The sequence below is a fragment of the Heterodontus francisci genome, chromosome 10, assembly GCF_036365525.1.
Source record: "Heterodontus francisci isolate sHetFra1 chromosome 10, sHetFra1.hap1, whole genome shotgun sequence".
In the NCBI taxonomy this organism is placed as follows: domain Eukaryota; kingdom Metazoa; phylum Chordata; class Chondrichthyes; order Heterodontiformes; family Heterodontidae; genus Heterodontus; species Heterodontus francisci.
This window is the reverse complement of record NC_090380.1, coordinates 76,495,754-76,512,106: the sequence shown is the minus strand read 5'-3', so window position 1 is coordinate 76,512,106 and position 16,353 is coordinate 76,495,754. Positions and strand designations below refer to the sequence as shown.

Here is a 16,353-nt window from a genome sequence, read left to right as displayed (position 1 = left end):
GGCAGGTTAGAGGCTAGGAATCCCACGGCAAGTAACTCACCTCCTGACTACCCAAAGCCTGTCCACCATCTACAAGGCACAAGTCAGGAGTGTGATGGAATACTCTCCACTTGCCTGGACGGGTGCAGCTCCAACAACACTCAAGAAGCTCGACACCATCCAGGACAAACAGCCCGCTTGATTGGCACCCCATCTACAAACATTCACTCCCTCCACCACTGACGCACAGTGGCAGCAGTTTGTACCATCTACTGCAGCAATGCACCAAGGCTCCTTAAACAGCACCTTCCAAACCTGTGACCTCTACCACCTAGAAGAACAAGGGCAGCCGATGTATGGGAACACCACCACCTGCAAGTTCCCCTCCAAGCCACACATCATCCTGACTTGGAACTATAACACTGTTCTTCCACTGTCGCTGGGTCAAAATCCTGGAACTCCCTTCCTAACAGCACTGGACTTGGACTGGACATGGACCCCACATGGACTGCAGCGGTTCAAGGAGGCAGCTCACCACCACCTTCTCAAGGGCAATTAGGGATAAGCAATAAATGCTGGCCTACCCAGCATCTGTGGAGAGAGAAACCGAGTTAAGGGGTTGAATTTTCCCAGGCTCACAGAGGTGGCTTTGGAGGTGGGGGCATAAGAAAATTTGAAAAGATGCGCATCAGATGGCTCCCTGATGTGTTCCGCCAATGTGCGCTTTTCCCAGAGATGGATGAATGGGTTTAAGAGCAACCCACCCGTCAGCAGCAGGAATCCATTTGAAGATGGTAACAAGTCATATATGTTCAATTTTGAAGGCTGCAAGAGATCTTCCCGATGGTGCACCCAAAAATGGATCAGAGGCAGCTTCGCAGCGGGAGCTCTGGGCTGCGATACATTTGAGGGTTTTAATTTATTTGCCAGCAGTAATTCACAAAAGAGATCTATCCCCAGGCAGCAGGAATGCCTTTACAGCCACTTCATGGAGACTGATGTCTGCGCTAATGCTTGCCCTAATGCAATGTCAACTACTTCCTTCCCATTGAAGGAGTCTCTATAGCATTGCTGATGCTCCTGCTGATGGCCAGGCATCACCCACACTGCAAGGACGGCTGGCAGCCCTATCCACAGGCTCTGCTGATTGGACCTTCTAAAGCTGAAACTCAGCCACTATCCTTAATTGGACAAGGCTCCTGGAGGCAGCCAGTTAAGAATCTGCCTCTGGGAGATTGTGTACACCTCCCTCCACGGCCTCTTCCAGCTCCAGATCATTGCTTCTCCGAAGCATATGAGAAAACGAGTCTTTCACTAAACACTTGGAAGACGAAGGCTCTGTTCCAAACAGCTTCCACAGCACAACATCGCCCCCTGTCAATCAAAATCAATGGCGAGATCCTGGAAAATATGGACCATTTTCCATATCTTGGGAGTCACCTCTCGGTGAAGGCCGGCATAGACAATGAGGTTCATCATAACCTCTAATGTGCCGCTCAGCCTTCGGTTGACTGAGGAAGGGAGTATTTGAGGATCAGGATCTCAAACCTGAGATTAAGATCATGATTTACCAGGCAGAAGTGATCCCTCTGCTTCTATATGCTTCGGAGATTTGGACAACCTACAGCAGGCACCTCAAAGCACTGGAGAGGTACCACCAGAGGTGCCTCCGCAAGATCCTCCAAATCCAGTGGCAAGAAAGGCAGTCCAACAGCAGCGTCCTCTCCAACCTGCCCAACATCAGAGTGCTAATCACCTAAAACCAGCTCCACTGGGCAGAACATGCCATTCAAATGCCTGACACCAGACTCATGAAACACCTGTTCTACTCAGAACTTGGCCATGGCTGGAGGCTCCCAGGAGGACAGCAGAAATGCTTTAGAGATGTCCTCAAAGCATTCCTGAAGAGATCAAACATCCCTATCAACTCATGGGAGTCCCTGGTTCGTGACTGCCCTAAATGGAGAAAGCTCATTCAGGAAGGCATCGTACACCTCGAGAGACTTCATCAGGAACATGCGGATGCGGAGGCAAAGTCGAGGCATCGGAGGGAGCGCACAAAACCTCCAAACTACTCATCTACCTGACCCTTCAAGCACCACCTGCCCCTCATGTGGCAGAGTCTGCAGATCACGCATTAGACTTATCAGCCTTCTCAGAACTCATCGAACCGGAGTGGAAGCCAGTCATCCTCAATCCTGAAGGTCTGCCTAAGAAGAAGGCTTTCCAGCTTCCTGACCTGGATTCATCCCGATATCGAGATTGAGACCCACCTGGGAAATTTCAGTCCAATGTTTCAGGTCTGTGACTTTTCATCAGAACTTCTGATGAAGAATTCTGAAGTTTTCTCTCCACAGTTGCTACCAGACCTGTTGAGTATTTCCAGCATTTTCTGTTTTATTTCAGAAGTGGGGCAGTATGGGTCTAGTGCCCTCCCAACACCAATGGTGCACTGACCTCATGCCTATTTCCATGGTCATCCTCATTTTAATATTGTGTATGATCTCCAGCCACGTTAACTGCTTATGATTTCAAGCTCACACTTTGGTGTGCAGAAAACCATATGGAGGATTTACAATCCAGCTGCAGATCAAAGGAAATTCCATAGATATCAAGGTGACATTATTGGAACACCATTTGAATATTCAAATGAAGCTCCAACATGTTTTATGCAACCAATAATTGCCCCACTGGAAATGTGCGTGATGTGTAAAATGAGTGGAGATAGATCTGTGCTAATTTTCTAGTTGGTAATGTCCACTCTACCCTTATTTTTCAAACGACTGTAATAAGTATTGGCCTCTAAATAACATTTTCATTTGCTAAACATTTACTAAAACACAACTACACTGTTCGATCAAACTCAAATGCTTCATCATTTAACAGAAACAAACAAAATTAATATATATTTTTTAAAATTCAGAATAATCTGGAGTGTGCTGGGGAGGAGACGGATGAAATAGGGAGTTACAGGTCCATATCAGTGGTTTGACAATGAGTTGTTGTATATGAAAGGGCTACTCTTGATTGGTCAAGAATGATGCAATGATTTCCAATTGTTAATAGCAGCGGCAAAGGGAAGAATCCTGTCAAGGAAACAATGAAATAATAATATTTCAGCATTTTTTATATTTCAGAATAATCCACAGGTTTGTCCGTATGGGTTGTATGCTGAACAGCTCTCTGGTTCAGCCTTCACTTGCCCAAGAAACAACAATAAGAGGAGGTAACATTGATTTTATAGTAAAATTAAGAATGTTACTTACTCCATGTATTGTGACATGTAACCAATTAGGATCTATTAATTTTCTTAGGTAATCATTATGAAACTATGATAATTATAAAAACTTCTTAATGGCTACATCCCAATATCCTGATTATTCAAATGGTGAAAACACCATTGGTCATGAAATAATACATCAATTTAATGAGGCTTCCAAAGCAATGCTAGATGCTTACAAGAGGTCTTTAAGAATTGAATGAAATATTTATGAATGAATAATTCTGAGCCACAGTAATTACAACATTGTACTTGTGCAGTGTTAGGTTTGGAACACTTCAGTCACATCCTCGCTGCTGAGCTAATGGATGGGAATATAGTAGTCGGCTCAGGAGGCACAGCCAAAATAATGTGGAAAAATGTTTTTTAAAAATGTTTTCTAACTTAATATTTAATTCGTTAAAACATGTTGCTGAATTTTATCCAGAAGGAATTAATCATGTAAAGGAATAAAATAGAGTTTTGACAAAGGGCTGATGGTTGGCCTGGAGTAAAACTCTTTGATGTGTTAATGCTTCTGTTAAAATAACAGATTTTCTACATTTTGAAAAGAGGAGAAACACTGGGGCGATGGCTCTTGCAAGAGCAGAATTAACCTCTGTGTCGATGACTGATGACCCCACTGAAAAACCTCTTAATAGCAGAGAAAAGCTTCAGGCTTAGGCCTGAACAGCTGTGATATTCCATGTCCACCACCTCCAGTAGATGAAAAGTATACTATCCAGTTTAAGCACAATGAAAGATCTCTGTTGATCTGTATATGATACTTGCAACGGTACCTCATAAAAGGTGCAGGAGCTTTCAACTTAGGTTTGTGTCAAGCTTGATGAGTTTGACAAGAAATGTGTGTAATGGGGGGCAGCACATTTAATTTCACCTGCTTCTTCATACCAGCAAATATCTTACTTATTTGAAGTCATGTGTAAGGAGCCCTGATCACTGCATTGACTCAGACACAGGTACGTGATACAGTACCACACAACAGACTTGTGAGCAAACTTGTAGTTCATGGAATAAAAGGGATGGTAGCAACATGGATACGAATTGGCTGAGTGACAGGAAACAAAGAGTAGTGGTTAATGGACGTTTTTTGGGCTGGAGGAGGGTTTGTAGTGGAGTTCCCCAGGGATTAGTGTTGGTACCCTTGCTTTTCCTGATATATATTAAAATGACCTAGACCTTGGTGTACAGGGCACAATTTCAAAGTTTGCAGATGATACAAACTTGGAAGCATTGTCAACTGTGGGGAGGATAGTGTTGAACTTCAAAAGGACATAGACAAGTTGGTGGAATGGGCAGACAGGTGGCAGATGAAGTTCAATGCAGAGAAATGTGAAGTGATTCATTTTGGTAGGAAAAACATGGATAGACAATATAAAATAAAGGGTACAATTCTAAAGGGGGTGCAGGAGCAGAGGGACCTAGGTGTATATGTGCATAAGTCATTGAAGGTGGCAGGATAGCTTGAGAGAGCGATTAATAAAGTATACAGTATCCTGGGCTTTATTAATAGGGGCATCGAGTACAAGAGCAAGGAGGTTATGTTGAACTTGCATAAGACACTAGTTTGGCCTCAGCTGGAGCATTGTGTCCAATTCTGGGTGCCGCACTTGAGGAAAGACGTGAGGGCATTGGAGAGAGTGCAGAAAAAATTCACGAGAATGGTTCCGAAGATGAGGAATTTCAGTTATGAAGATAGATTGGAGAAGTTAGAACTGTTTTCCTTGGAGAAGAGAAGGCTGAGAGGTGGTTTGATAGAGATATTCAAAATCATGTGGGGTCTGGACAGAGTAGATAGAGAGAAACTGATCCCACTCATGAAAGGATCGAGAACGGGAGGGCACAGATTTAAAGTATTTGGTAAGAGAAGCAAAAGTGACATGAGGAAAAACTTTTTCACGTAGCGAGTAGTTAAGGTCTAGAATGCGCTGCCTGAAAATGTGGTGGAGGCAGGTTCAATTGAAGCATTGAAAAGGGAATTAGACAGTTATATGAAAAGGAAGAATGTTCAGGGATACGGGGAGAAGGCAGGGGAATGGAGGGAGTTTCTCTTTCAGGGAGCCACCGGTGCAGACGTGATGGGCCAAATGGCCTCCTTCTGCGCTGTAACAATTCTGTGATTCTGTGACCTCCCTCCCTTCAGCTTGCAATTGTGTTTTTACTGGAGCCAAGCTTTCAGCCCCAAATAGGGCTGCACTCCTTTGGTATACTGCCTGTGGTAGGACCTCCAATTTTTCAGCATGAAATTGCCCGCACATTAAGGGCAATTAATCTGTGTTTCTTCCACCAGCACATCTTGCTCTTTAATGGGTCGGACAGCCCTCTAAAGACTGCTACCTCATTGGAGTTTAGATTCTCCTGTGTAGTGTGCGAGAGGTCAAGCTTTCTCAACATGCTTTCATGTGCTATTCATCTATTCAAAATGGAGGGATTGAGTCCCTTTGCAGAATTTGGCATGATCCACTCCCTAAGCTGCCAGTACAGGTCAGCTTATCCATAGGCCTGACCAACTACATATTTACCATTCTTGCAATTTGGGGCCTCATATGTCTATGCATTTTACTTCAATTTTAATGAGTTTCTTCCTACCCTTTTCTTTCCAGTTGGCTTTATCGTATTTTGCCTTCAGTTCTTCACAAGCCCTTCACTTCCATTCCCCAGGGAAACCTGTCCTACAATTGGGATGAAATCAGCCCTGATCCCAACCAGGTAACAAAATGTCTTCAAAGAGTTGCAATGATCTACTTCTAAAAATATGTGGGCTACATTTTTAAAAGATTTCTACTCTTTCAACATAAGGCACAATCTAACTTATAAAACAAAAAGTCTTGCATGTTGTACACTGTGCCAAAATGTTATCAATGATGTATGTTCAGTCTTTTTGACATAGATTAAAATCAGATTTGCTAGAATAAATCACCCAGTCTAGGAGCTGAACGTTTCATTATGCCAATGTATCAATGCAGAGTGACAAATTAGCTGGGGAAAGACTAATGGTTTTTGTATGTTAACAATGGATAATTGCAATGTCGTTTGGGTTAATATCACCAGAACTAGTTGCTGTTGCAGCTTGCTTTGTTCTTTGAATGGTTCAATAAGACAACAGGAGGTGATATATAGATTCGATAGATGGAAGCCGCTGACACTTCCTGAACTCTAGAGGTTTCTTGTACCCTTAGAATTGGAAAAAAATTTTGATTTTGAAAAACACATTTTTGATTCTTTTGTTCTTGGCAGAACATCAAAGTGTTCCAAGAGTATGTCTCAAAGAGCATGCTCCCAGTTCACCATGGTCTGCTAAGGCCAACAAGGAAAAGCTCAGAGGCCCCATGGAGAATAGAAAAGGAACCTCAAGTAAAGCTATTATAAAGGATGCTATCTCAGCTCTGTACTACTAGGAGAATTAGTGAAGGGTCACATGATTTTTTTATTTTGGAGGACCAAGGAGGACTAAATATGTCCCGTGAATTATTATAACCTATTGCATTGTATATCGTGACCATTTATCTGTTATTTTTTAACAAACCTGTTCCATAGTTAATAGTCTAAGCTACAGTCTAATAAAATGTTGACTCTACCACTTTACAAAATCTAGGATGTCCCAAGAGGATGTCTGATATATTCAATAAGTTAAATACACTACAAAGACTTCTTATTAACCCTGGGCTTACTACCTTTTTGGATATTGGACATTTTAAAGGTGCATTTTGTGTCACAGGGAGCAGGGTCTGCCTTACGTGAGTGGTCTTTGGTATTCAGCCTGTCAGTTGTAGAACCTGCCCAATTTTCATTTTTGTCGATGGTATGAAAATCCATGTGGATTCTACAATGGGCAGATGAATCATTCCACTAGATAATCGCCCAGGTGATGAGGGTGAAAATTACCCTTGGAGGCAAGACCATGTAGTCTTCAAGTGAAGCTGGGTTAGAGGGCATGAGATAATTGGGCAAGATATAATTCAGACCCCATTTTTAATGTCATATATTCTGTTGACAGGAAGTTCTCGCAGATATATGTTTTCTTAATATATTCTATAGATATATTACTGCAAAATAATGTACATAAGTTTCACATTCATGCAGGTCTTTATAACTTCCAAATATGGAGTTTCAATTCATTGCCCAAAAGACAGTGCAAGTCTTGACAAGTCAGTTGTAATGCATGAATGGTTCAATAAGACAATAGGAGGTGATATATAGATTGGACAGATGGAAGCTGCTGACACTTCCTGTACTCTAGAGGTTTCTTGTATCCTTAATTAGACTAAGAATTGGAAAATCTTTTTGATTTTGAAAAACATATTTTTGATTCTTTTGTTCTTGTCTCATACAAATTATTTTATTTTGCTTCTAGCTCAGATGGCTGCCATTTAAAATTCACAAAATATCAGAGAAGATGGTTGACTTTGTAACAGTAAGCTCGAGTTTATTTTACTTTTGTCTGCCTTTCCATCTGCAAATTTGCATAATGTCGTACCAATGAAGTTTAGGATAGAAATATACTTAATGAGGTAGAAACTGGATAACACTGGTCTGCCGACATGAACTGGGTGCAGTGAACAATCCTTGCACTGGAACAGGTAGGCCTGAATGCCGGTTGGTATTGGACCTTGGCCTCATTTAATCTAGACTAGCAAGCTGCAAATGCCTGACATGCAACCTCAGACGGATTGCCAACAAGACGAACATCATTTTGGACTGCTGCAACAACAGCGGCTGTCAGATAGGTGCTTGAGAGTGGGCCAAGCAGATATAAGATTTTTAATATATTATGTAAATTGTTACAACCAAGTGTGAAAGTTGTCTAGGGGTCCCTCTCAGCCTTTGCCTGGTCTTACCGTAACAGGGTTTAATTTTAAAGGCTGCGTTTACTGACAGTGCTACCACTAGGTGGTGCAGTACGTGCACATGCGCAAATGCAGGCTCTTCAACTGGAATGTCAACATCTGCGACGTTCAGGCGGTTGCCAGGATTAAAGATGGCGCTGCTCAATTTATCACAGGAAATGCTTATGGCTAGATTGTTCTAGCAAACTTACCCTTACATTAAGTTGGATGGAAGCCCAGTAATATGCTACAATGTAGTTATAGGATACTAACTGTAATCCTCAGATCCATGTAATATTCCACTAATCCTATGAAATACAAAAGGAATTTTATGATTGAACTTCCATTGGAAGATAGTGAATTGGTACCCTGATCGATGGAAAAGAAAATTGGGCAGAGTATAAAATGGGCTGCCAATTCTTTATCCTGACTGACCAGGACTGATTTCACCCGAACACAGCTACTGGCTCCCGCCCCACTGGCCGATTTCCCCCCTTGGTAACTCTCTTTCTCCCCCTCCTCCCCACCGACTGCTTCCCCCCCTCAGCCACTCGCTCCAGACCTCGCTGCTCCCCCCTCACTTCCCTGGCCGATTGTTCCCGGTTCACGCCACTCCACTCTTCGGCCGTTCGCTCCCCCTTTCTCTGCATCCCCCTCCAGCCGCTAGCACTAGGCCATGCCGCTTTCCACCTCTCGGCCTAAGAAGCAAGGCGGGCCGCAAGGGGCGACATAGGAGAGAGTGGCTGAGAGGAGGGAAGCGGCGCGGCCTAGACCTAGCAGCTGGGGGAGGGGGGATGCGGGGAAGCGGGGTGGCGCACGGATTTGCGATGATGTAATCCCATGCATGTGCCACTTAGTCCTGGCAAGATTTAGCTGTGCATGCGCACAGCTTGGCGCACTCTGATGATGTCAGCGTGTCACTGCATTGTCAGCAATCACTTTGAATTTTAAACACACCGTGTTTTTAGCTCCCCCATGCTGAATCCTTGTTCACCACTTTCCAATTATAAGGGAAAGAAACCTGCACAAACAGGCTTTCTTAGGTTTAAAGAAGAAAAGTTGAAATTTATTGGACTTAAACTCTAATTCGGTTAACGCCTATGGATACACGACGCACCCACGCTAGCAAGCATACATGATATACACTTGCAAATAGAGACAGAAAAGAGCAGAAGAAAAATAAAGTTGGAAGGTTTGAAGCAATATCTGGAGAGTTTTTGTTATGGTTCCTCGATTTCACTGTAGAGTGCTTGATTGTAGGTAGATCTTGCTTTTCATGGGGGCCCAGTTTTCTTCTTAAACCTTGTTCGCTGTACGTGACTTTTCTCTCTTGGGGTTCATGTGTCTTCACTGGATTCAGAAGCTTGTGAGAAAGAGATGGGAGCAGACAGGAGAGATCTTCTCAGTCCAGGAGCAAACAGACTCTCTCAGTTCAAACTGTGTGTGCAATTCAGAAAAACCCAGGATGCCAAGCAGGTTAGTCATGTGATTACCTGGTCTGCCCATGTCTTGGATTGTATCACCTTAGCAGTCTCTGGAATACTCCTCTTACACACAATACCTGGTGACCAAGCTCCATTGTGGGTTGAATGTGTCAGGGAATGGTCCTTTGTCCTTCCAATCACTGTCTGTTAATATGCAAATGTATTTTCCAGCCACAGCTGTTCTGTTTAACAAGTCCTTTTTTCACTCCAGTAACAGTTTAAAATCAATGTTCATGACAAAATTAATGTGCCTCATTCTTGGCAGGTGTGGGCCTAACATGACAAAATAGATGAATGCAAAATATTGTACATTCATGCATTCCTTCTCTCTCACTTTATTAAAGACAATGCACTTTATTTCCAGGAATTATGTGATCATAGTTCTTGATTTTATTTTTTTGAAGTAGAATGAAGTATAAGTATAATGGGAAACTATCAGTTGTTGAGTTTATTTCAGCATAAGACCTCCACAATGTACTTATCATTTAGTCAGTTATGGGTCTTCCTTACCATCTGCAATAAACTGCCAATCCCAGCATAATTACCTTCAGGAGCGGAGAGCAGTCGGACCTGTGTGGAAACAACCAGAACCGAGAGCGGATAAATCCAGCACGGGGCTCGGGGCCTTCACTTACCTTCAGGAGCAGAGAGCAGTTGGACCTGTGTGGAAACAACCAGAACCGGGAGCGGATAAATCCAGCACAGGGCTCGGGGCCTTCACTTACCTTAAGGAGCGGAGAGCAGTTGGACCTGTGTGGAAACAACCAGAACCGGGAGCAGATAAATCCAGCACGGGGCTCGGGGCCTTCACTTACCTTCAGGAGTAGAGAGCAGTCGGACCACTTCCAGTGACGTCACAGGAAAGCTGCAAGGTGATTGGTTGGTGAGTCACTGCTGTTAGGGAATAGCTCTAAATAGTTGGGTAAGTATCTAAGGTAAGAAAGGTTTACAGTTTATTTTCATATATAGTAAGTAGTGTTTTTTAGGGAGTTCTGTAGTAACGAGGACCAGGGAAGAAGGGCCCTAGAGTAATTGATATTATTTGATATTAAGCATCTTCCAAAAGGTTTAATTTAAAGGGTGAAGTCATGGCAAAAGAGCTCAAAGCCGTGGTGTGCTCCTCGTGCTCTATGTGGGAAGCCGGGAACAATTCCAATGCCCGGGACCAGCATGTGGGCAGGAAGTGTCTCCAGCTGCAGCTCCTGGAAGCCTGGGTTTCAGAGCTGGAGCGGCAGCTGGGGACACTGTGGAGCATCCACGAGGCGGAGAGCATCGTGGATAGCACGTAAAGAGAGGTGGTCACACCGCAGGCTCAGACCCCACAGGCAGGAACGGAATGGGTGACCACCAGGCAGAGCAAGAGGACTAGGCAGGCAGTGCAGGAATCTCCTGTGGCTATTCCCCTGCAAAACAGATATACTGCGTTGGATACTGTTGGGGGAATGGCCTCTCAGGGGAAAGCAGCCCAATTCGTTGCACCACGGTTGGCTCTGCTGAACAGGGGAGGAGTAAAAAGTGTGGGAATGCAATAGTTATAGGGGTTTCAATTGTAAGGGGAACAGATAAGCGTTTCAGTGGCTGCAAAAGAGACTCCAGGATGGTATGTTGCCTCCCTGGTGCTAGGGTCAAGGATGTCTCACACATTCTGAAGGGGGAGGGTGAACAGCCAGTGGTCGTGGTACACATTGGTACAAATGACATAGGTAAAAAAAAAGGATGGGGTCCTAAAAGCAGAATATAGGGAGTTAGGAAGTAAGTTGAAAAGTAGGACGTCAAGGGTAGTGATCTCAGGATTACTACCAGTGCCACATGCTAGTCAGAGTAGAAATAGCAGGATATATCAGATGAATATGTTGCTGAAGAGATGGTGTGAGGGGGAGGGTTTTAGATTCCTGGAACATTGGGACCGGTTCTGGGGGAGGTGGGACCAGTACAAACTGGACGGGTTACACCTCTGCAGGACCGGGACTGATGTCCTAGGGGGAGTATTTGCTAGAGTGGTTGGAGAAGGTTTAAACTAAAATGGCAGGGGGATGGGAACCTTTGCAAGGAGTCAGAGGAGGGGGGATCAAAGACAAGAACAAAAGACAGTAAGGGGAATAAGAAAAGTGAGAGGCAGAGAAATCAAGGGCCAGAATCAAACAGGGCCACAGTGAAAAATAGTGGGAAGGGGCCAAGTAATGTTAAAAAGACAAGACTTGAGGCTCTGTGCCTTAACGCATGGAGCATTCGCAATAAAGTGGATGAATTAATCGCGCAAATAGATGTAAACGTGTATGATATAGTTGGGATTACGGAGACATGGCTGCAAGGTGACCAGGGATGGGAAATGAACATCCAGGGGTATTCAGTATTTAGGAAGGACAGACAAAAAGCAAAAGGTGGTGGAGTTGCATTGCTGGTTAAAGAGGAAATTAACGCAATACTGAGGAAAGATATTAGCTCTGACGATGTGGAATTTGTATGGGTAGAGCTGAGAAACACTAAGGGGCAAAAAACATTAGTGGGGGTTGTATATAGACCCCCAAACTGTAGTGGTGATGTTGGGAATGGCATTAAACAGGAAATTAGAGACGCATGCGATAAAGGAACATCTGTAATTATGGATGACGTTAGTCTGCATATAGATTGGGCAAATCAAATTAGTCACAATACCATAGAGGAGGAATTCTTGGAGTGTATACGGGATGGTTTTCTGGATTAATACGTTGAGGAACCGACTAGAGAACAGGCCATCCTAGACTAGGTATTGTGTAATGAGAGAGGAATAATTGACAATCTAGTTGTGCAAGACCCCTTGGGGATGAGCGACCATAATATGATAGAATTCTTCATCAAGCTGGAGAGTGACACAGTTGATTCTGAGAGTAGGGTCCTGAATTTTAGTAAAGGAAACTATGAAGATATGAGGTGCGAGTTGGCTATGATGGATTGGGAAACGTTACTTAAAGGGACGACAGTGGAAAGGCAATGGCAAACATTCAAAGAGCACATGGACGAACTGCAACAATTGTTTATTCCTGTCTGGCACAAAAGTAAAACGGGAAAGGTAGCCAAACCATGGCTTACAAGGAAAACTAGAGATGGCATTAGATCCGAGGAAGAGGCATATAAATTTGCCAGGAAAAACAACAGACCTGAGGATTGGGAGCAGGTTAGAATTCAGCAAAGGAGGACCAAGGGATTGATTAAGAAGGGGAAAATAGAGTATGAGAGCAAGCTCGCGGGGAACATAAAAACTGACAGTAAAAGTGAAGAGAAAAAGATTAGTGAAGACAAATGTAGGTCCCTTACAGTCAGAAACAGGGCAATTTATTTTGGGGGACAAAGAAATGGCTGACCAACTAAATGCATACTTTGGTTCTGTCTTCACAAAGGAGGACACAAATATCATACCAGAAATGTTGGGGAACACAGGGTTTAGTGAGAGAGATGAACTGAAGGAAATCAGTATTAGTAGAGAAATGGTGTTGGGGAAATTGATGGGATTAAAGGCCGATAAATCCCCAGGGCCTGGTGGTCTGCATCTCAGAGTACTTAAGGAAGTGGCCCTAGAAATAGTGGATGCATTGGTGTTCATCTTCGAAGATTCTATAGACTCTGGAACAGTTCCGACAGATTGGAGGGTAGCTAATGTAACCCCATTATTTAAAAAGGGAGGTAGAGAGAAAGCAGGGAATTATGGACCAGTCAGCCTGACGCGGTAGTGGGGAAAATTCTAGTGTCCATTATCAAAGATTTTATAGCAGAGTACTTGAAGAACAGTGGTAGAATTGGACAGAGTCAACATGGATTTACGAAAGGGAAATCAAGCTTGACAAATCTACTAGAATTCTTCGAGGCTGTAACTAGTAGAGTTGATGAGGGGGAGCCAGTGGATGTGGTTTATTTGGACTTTCAGAAGACTTTTGACAAAATCCCACATAAGAGATTGGCGTGTAAAATTAAAGCGCATGGGATTAGGGGTAGTGTATTGCAATGGATAGAAAATTGGTTGGCAGACAGGAAACAAAGAGTAGGGATAAATGGGTCTTTTTCCAAATGGCAGGCAGTTGACTCATGGGGTACCGCGGGGATCGGTGCTAGGACCCCAGCTATTCACAATATATATGAATGATTTAGATGAGGGAACTAAATGTAATATCTCCAAATTTGCAGATGACACAAAACTGGGTGGGAGGGTGAGTTGTGAGGAGGCTGCAGAGAGGCTTCAGGGTGATTTGGACAAGTTGAGTGAGTGGGCAAATGCATGGCAGATGCAGTATAATGTGGATAAATGTGAGGTTATCCACTTTGATAGCAAAAACAGGAAGGCAGATTATTATCTGAACGGCTATAAACTGAGAGAGGGGAATATGCAACGAGACCTGGGTGTTCCCGTACACCAGTCGCTGAAGGTAAGCATATAGGTCCAACAGGCGGTAAAAAAGGCAAATGGTATGTTGGCCTTCATAGCGAGAGGATTCGAGTACAGGAGCAGGGATGTCTTGCTGCAATTATACAGGGCCTTGATAAGGCCACACCTGGAATATTGTGTGCAGTTTTGGTCTCCTTATCTGAGGAAGGATGTTCTTGCTATAGAAGGAGTGCAGCGAAGGTTTGCCAGACTGATTCCTGGGATGGTGGACTGATGTATAAGGGGAGATTGAGTCAGTTAGGATTATATTCGCTGGAGTTCAGAAGAATGAGGGGGATCTCTAAAATTCTAACAGTACTTGACAGGGTAGATGCAGGAAGGATGTTCCCGATGTTGGGGGAGTCCAGAACCAGGGGTCATAGTCTAAGGATACGGGGTAAACTATTCAGGACTGAGATGAGGAGAAATTTCTTCACCCAGAGAGTGGTGAACCTGTGGAATTGCTACCACAGAAAGCAATTGAGGCCAAAACATTGTATGTTTTCAAGAAGGAGTTAGATATAGCTCTTGGGTTTAAAGGGATCAAAGGATATGGGGCGAAAGCGGGAACAGGTTACTGAGTTGGATGATCAGCCATGATCATAATGAATGGCGGAGCAGGCTCGAAGGGCCGAATGGCCAACTCCTGCTCCTATTTTCTATGTTTCTATGTTTCTATACCTTCTATTTTCTTTGGCAGCACAGCTATTGAATGCTACTCTTTTCCAACAGGGTTTACACACATTATGTGGAGCTGGAGACATCAGGTCCCGAAGTGGCTTGGCTATTCACATCTATGCCTGCAACACCTCAATGGAGAATAAGTATGTGACAACCTTTAAGAACATTTTCTGTTGTATACTGTTTTCCATTTCTACCTTTTTCTGACAATAGCCCTCGTTTTTGTTATTTTACTTTTTGATTTTTTTTGCTATTCATACTATCTTTGTTGCATTGAAGACCAAGGCCCCAGCCTTGGCATAAGTACAGAGATGTACCTGCACACAGCTGCCACTGTTGACCTTAGCAAAGTTTGCAGAGTCAGAGCTACAAAAAGTATGATTTGGGCACATCCCCTAGCCTGAAGATTACAGCATCGGTGGGCAGCCAAGGCGAGGGTTCCAAACTCATATTAAAATGAGGGAGCCTGGGATAGCCAGGTTACTTTTTGACAGTTCTGACAATCTCCTGCCAATTTATGGGCAAAGGCTCACAGAATTCCAAGGAATTTCAGCCCCTGAATGTTTGAGTGCTTATCATCTCTGGGCCATGGGTTCCAATCTAGGTCAGAAAGGATAAGGGTAATAGGAATTGAGTAGCAGAGTGGTTCCAATGCAAGATCTGGATCAGATGCATTTCAAACAATAATCCTCAAGTACCTGCGCAAGCCGTGCACAGGTCGGCTCCTTAGCAGTGCAAAAAATTTTAAAGGGGCCATGCACTCCAAGAAAATATTAAAGGGAACATTGCTCACAGCTGTAAAGATTTACATTAAATTAGTCTCAGCAAACCCAACCAGGTCAGTGGGTTTGAGTCAACAGCACAAATATACCCTATAAGCAACACAGATTGGTATCGGAAAAAAGTATCAACAATATAATTATTTTAAAGTGCATTTGACATCACCATTAATCTTATGTTATCTGGCACTAGTGTGTGTTACATATGAACATACGATTTAGGAGCAGTAGCTCACTCAGCCCCTCGAGCCAGCTCCACCATTCAACAAGATCATGGCTGATCTGATTGTAACCTCAACTCCACATTCCCGCCTACCCCTAATAACCTTTCACCCCCTTGCTTATCAAGAATCTATCTACCTCTGCCTTAAAAATATTCAAAAACTCTGCTTCCACTGCCTTTTGAGGAAGAGAGTTCCAAAGACTCATGACCCTCAAAGAGAAAAATAATTCTCCTCATCTGTCTTAAATGGGTGACCCCTTATTTTTAAATGATGATCCTCTAGTTCTGGATTCTCCCACAAGAGGAAACATCCTTTCCACATTCACCCTGTCAAGACCCCTCAGGATCTTATATGTTTCAATCAAGTCGCCTCTTACTCTTCTAAACTCCAGCAGATACAAGCCTAGCCTGTTCAATCTTTCCTCATAAGACAACCTGCCTATTCCAGGTATTAGTCTAGTAAACCTTCTCTGAACTGCTTCCAACACATTTACATCCTTCCTTAAATAAGGAGATCAGTACTGTACACAGTACTCCAGATGTGGTCTCACCAATGCCCTGTATAAGAACATAAGAGCATAATAAATAGGAGCAGAAGTCGGCCATTCGGCCACTCAAGCCTGCCCCACCATTCAATAAGATCATGGCTGATTTGCCCCAAACTTCAACTCCTCTTTCATGCCAGCTCCTCAAAGCCCTCAACTC

General features: G+C 43.5%; 1 protein-coding gene across 2 annotated transcripts in view; it reads left to right on the top strand.

Moving 5' to 3' along the window:
- Nucleotides 1-16,353, top strand: part of hgd (homogentisate 1,2-dioxygenase) — a 70,001-nt gene that overhangs the window by 16,627 nt on the left and 37,021 nt on the right. For both annotated transcript variants that reach the window (XM_068040825.1, XM_068040824.1), the window contains 4 exons: nucleotides 3,117-3,205; nucleotides 5,863-5,968; nucleotides 7,614-7,673; nucleotides 14,698-14,789. In XM_068040825.1, coding sequence (XP_067896926.1) covers nucleotides 3,117-3,205; nucleotides 5,863-5,968; nucleotides 7,614-7,673; nucleotides 14,698-14,789 — 347 coding nt within the window. The remainder of the gene's footprint in view (nucleotides 1-3,116; nucleotides 3,206-5,862; nucleotides 5,969-7,613; nucleotides 7,674-14,697; nucleotides 14,790-16,353) is intronic.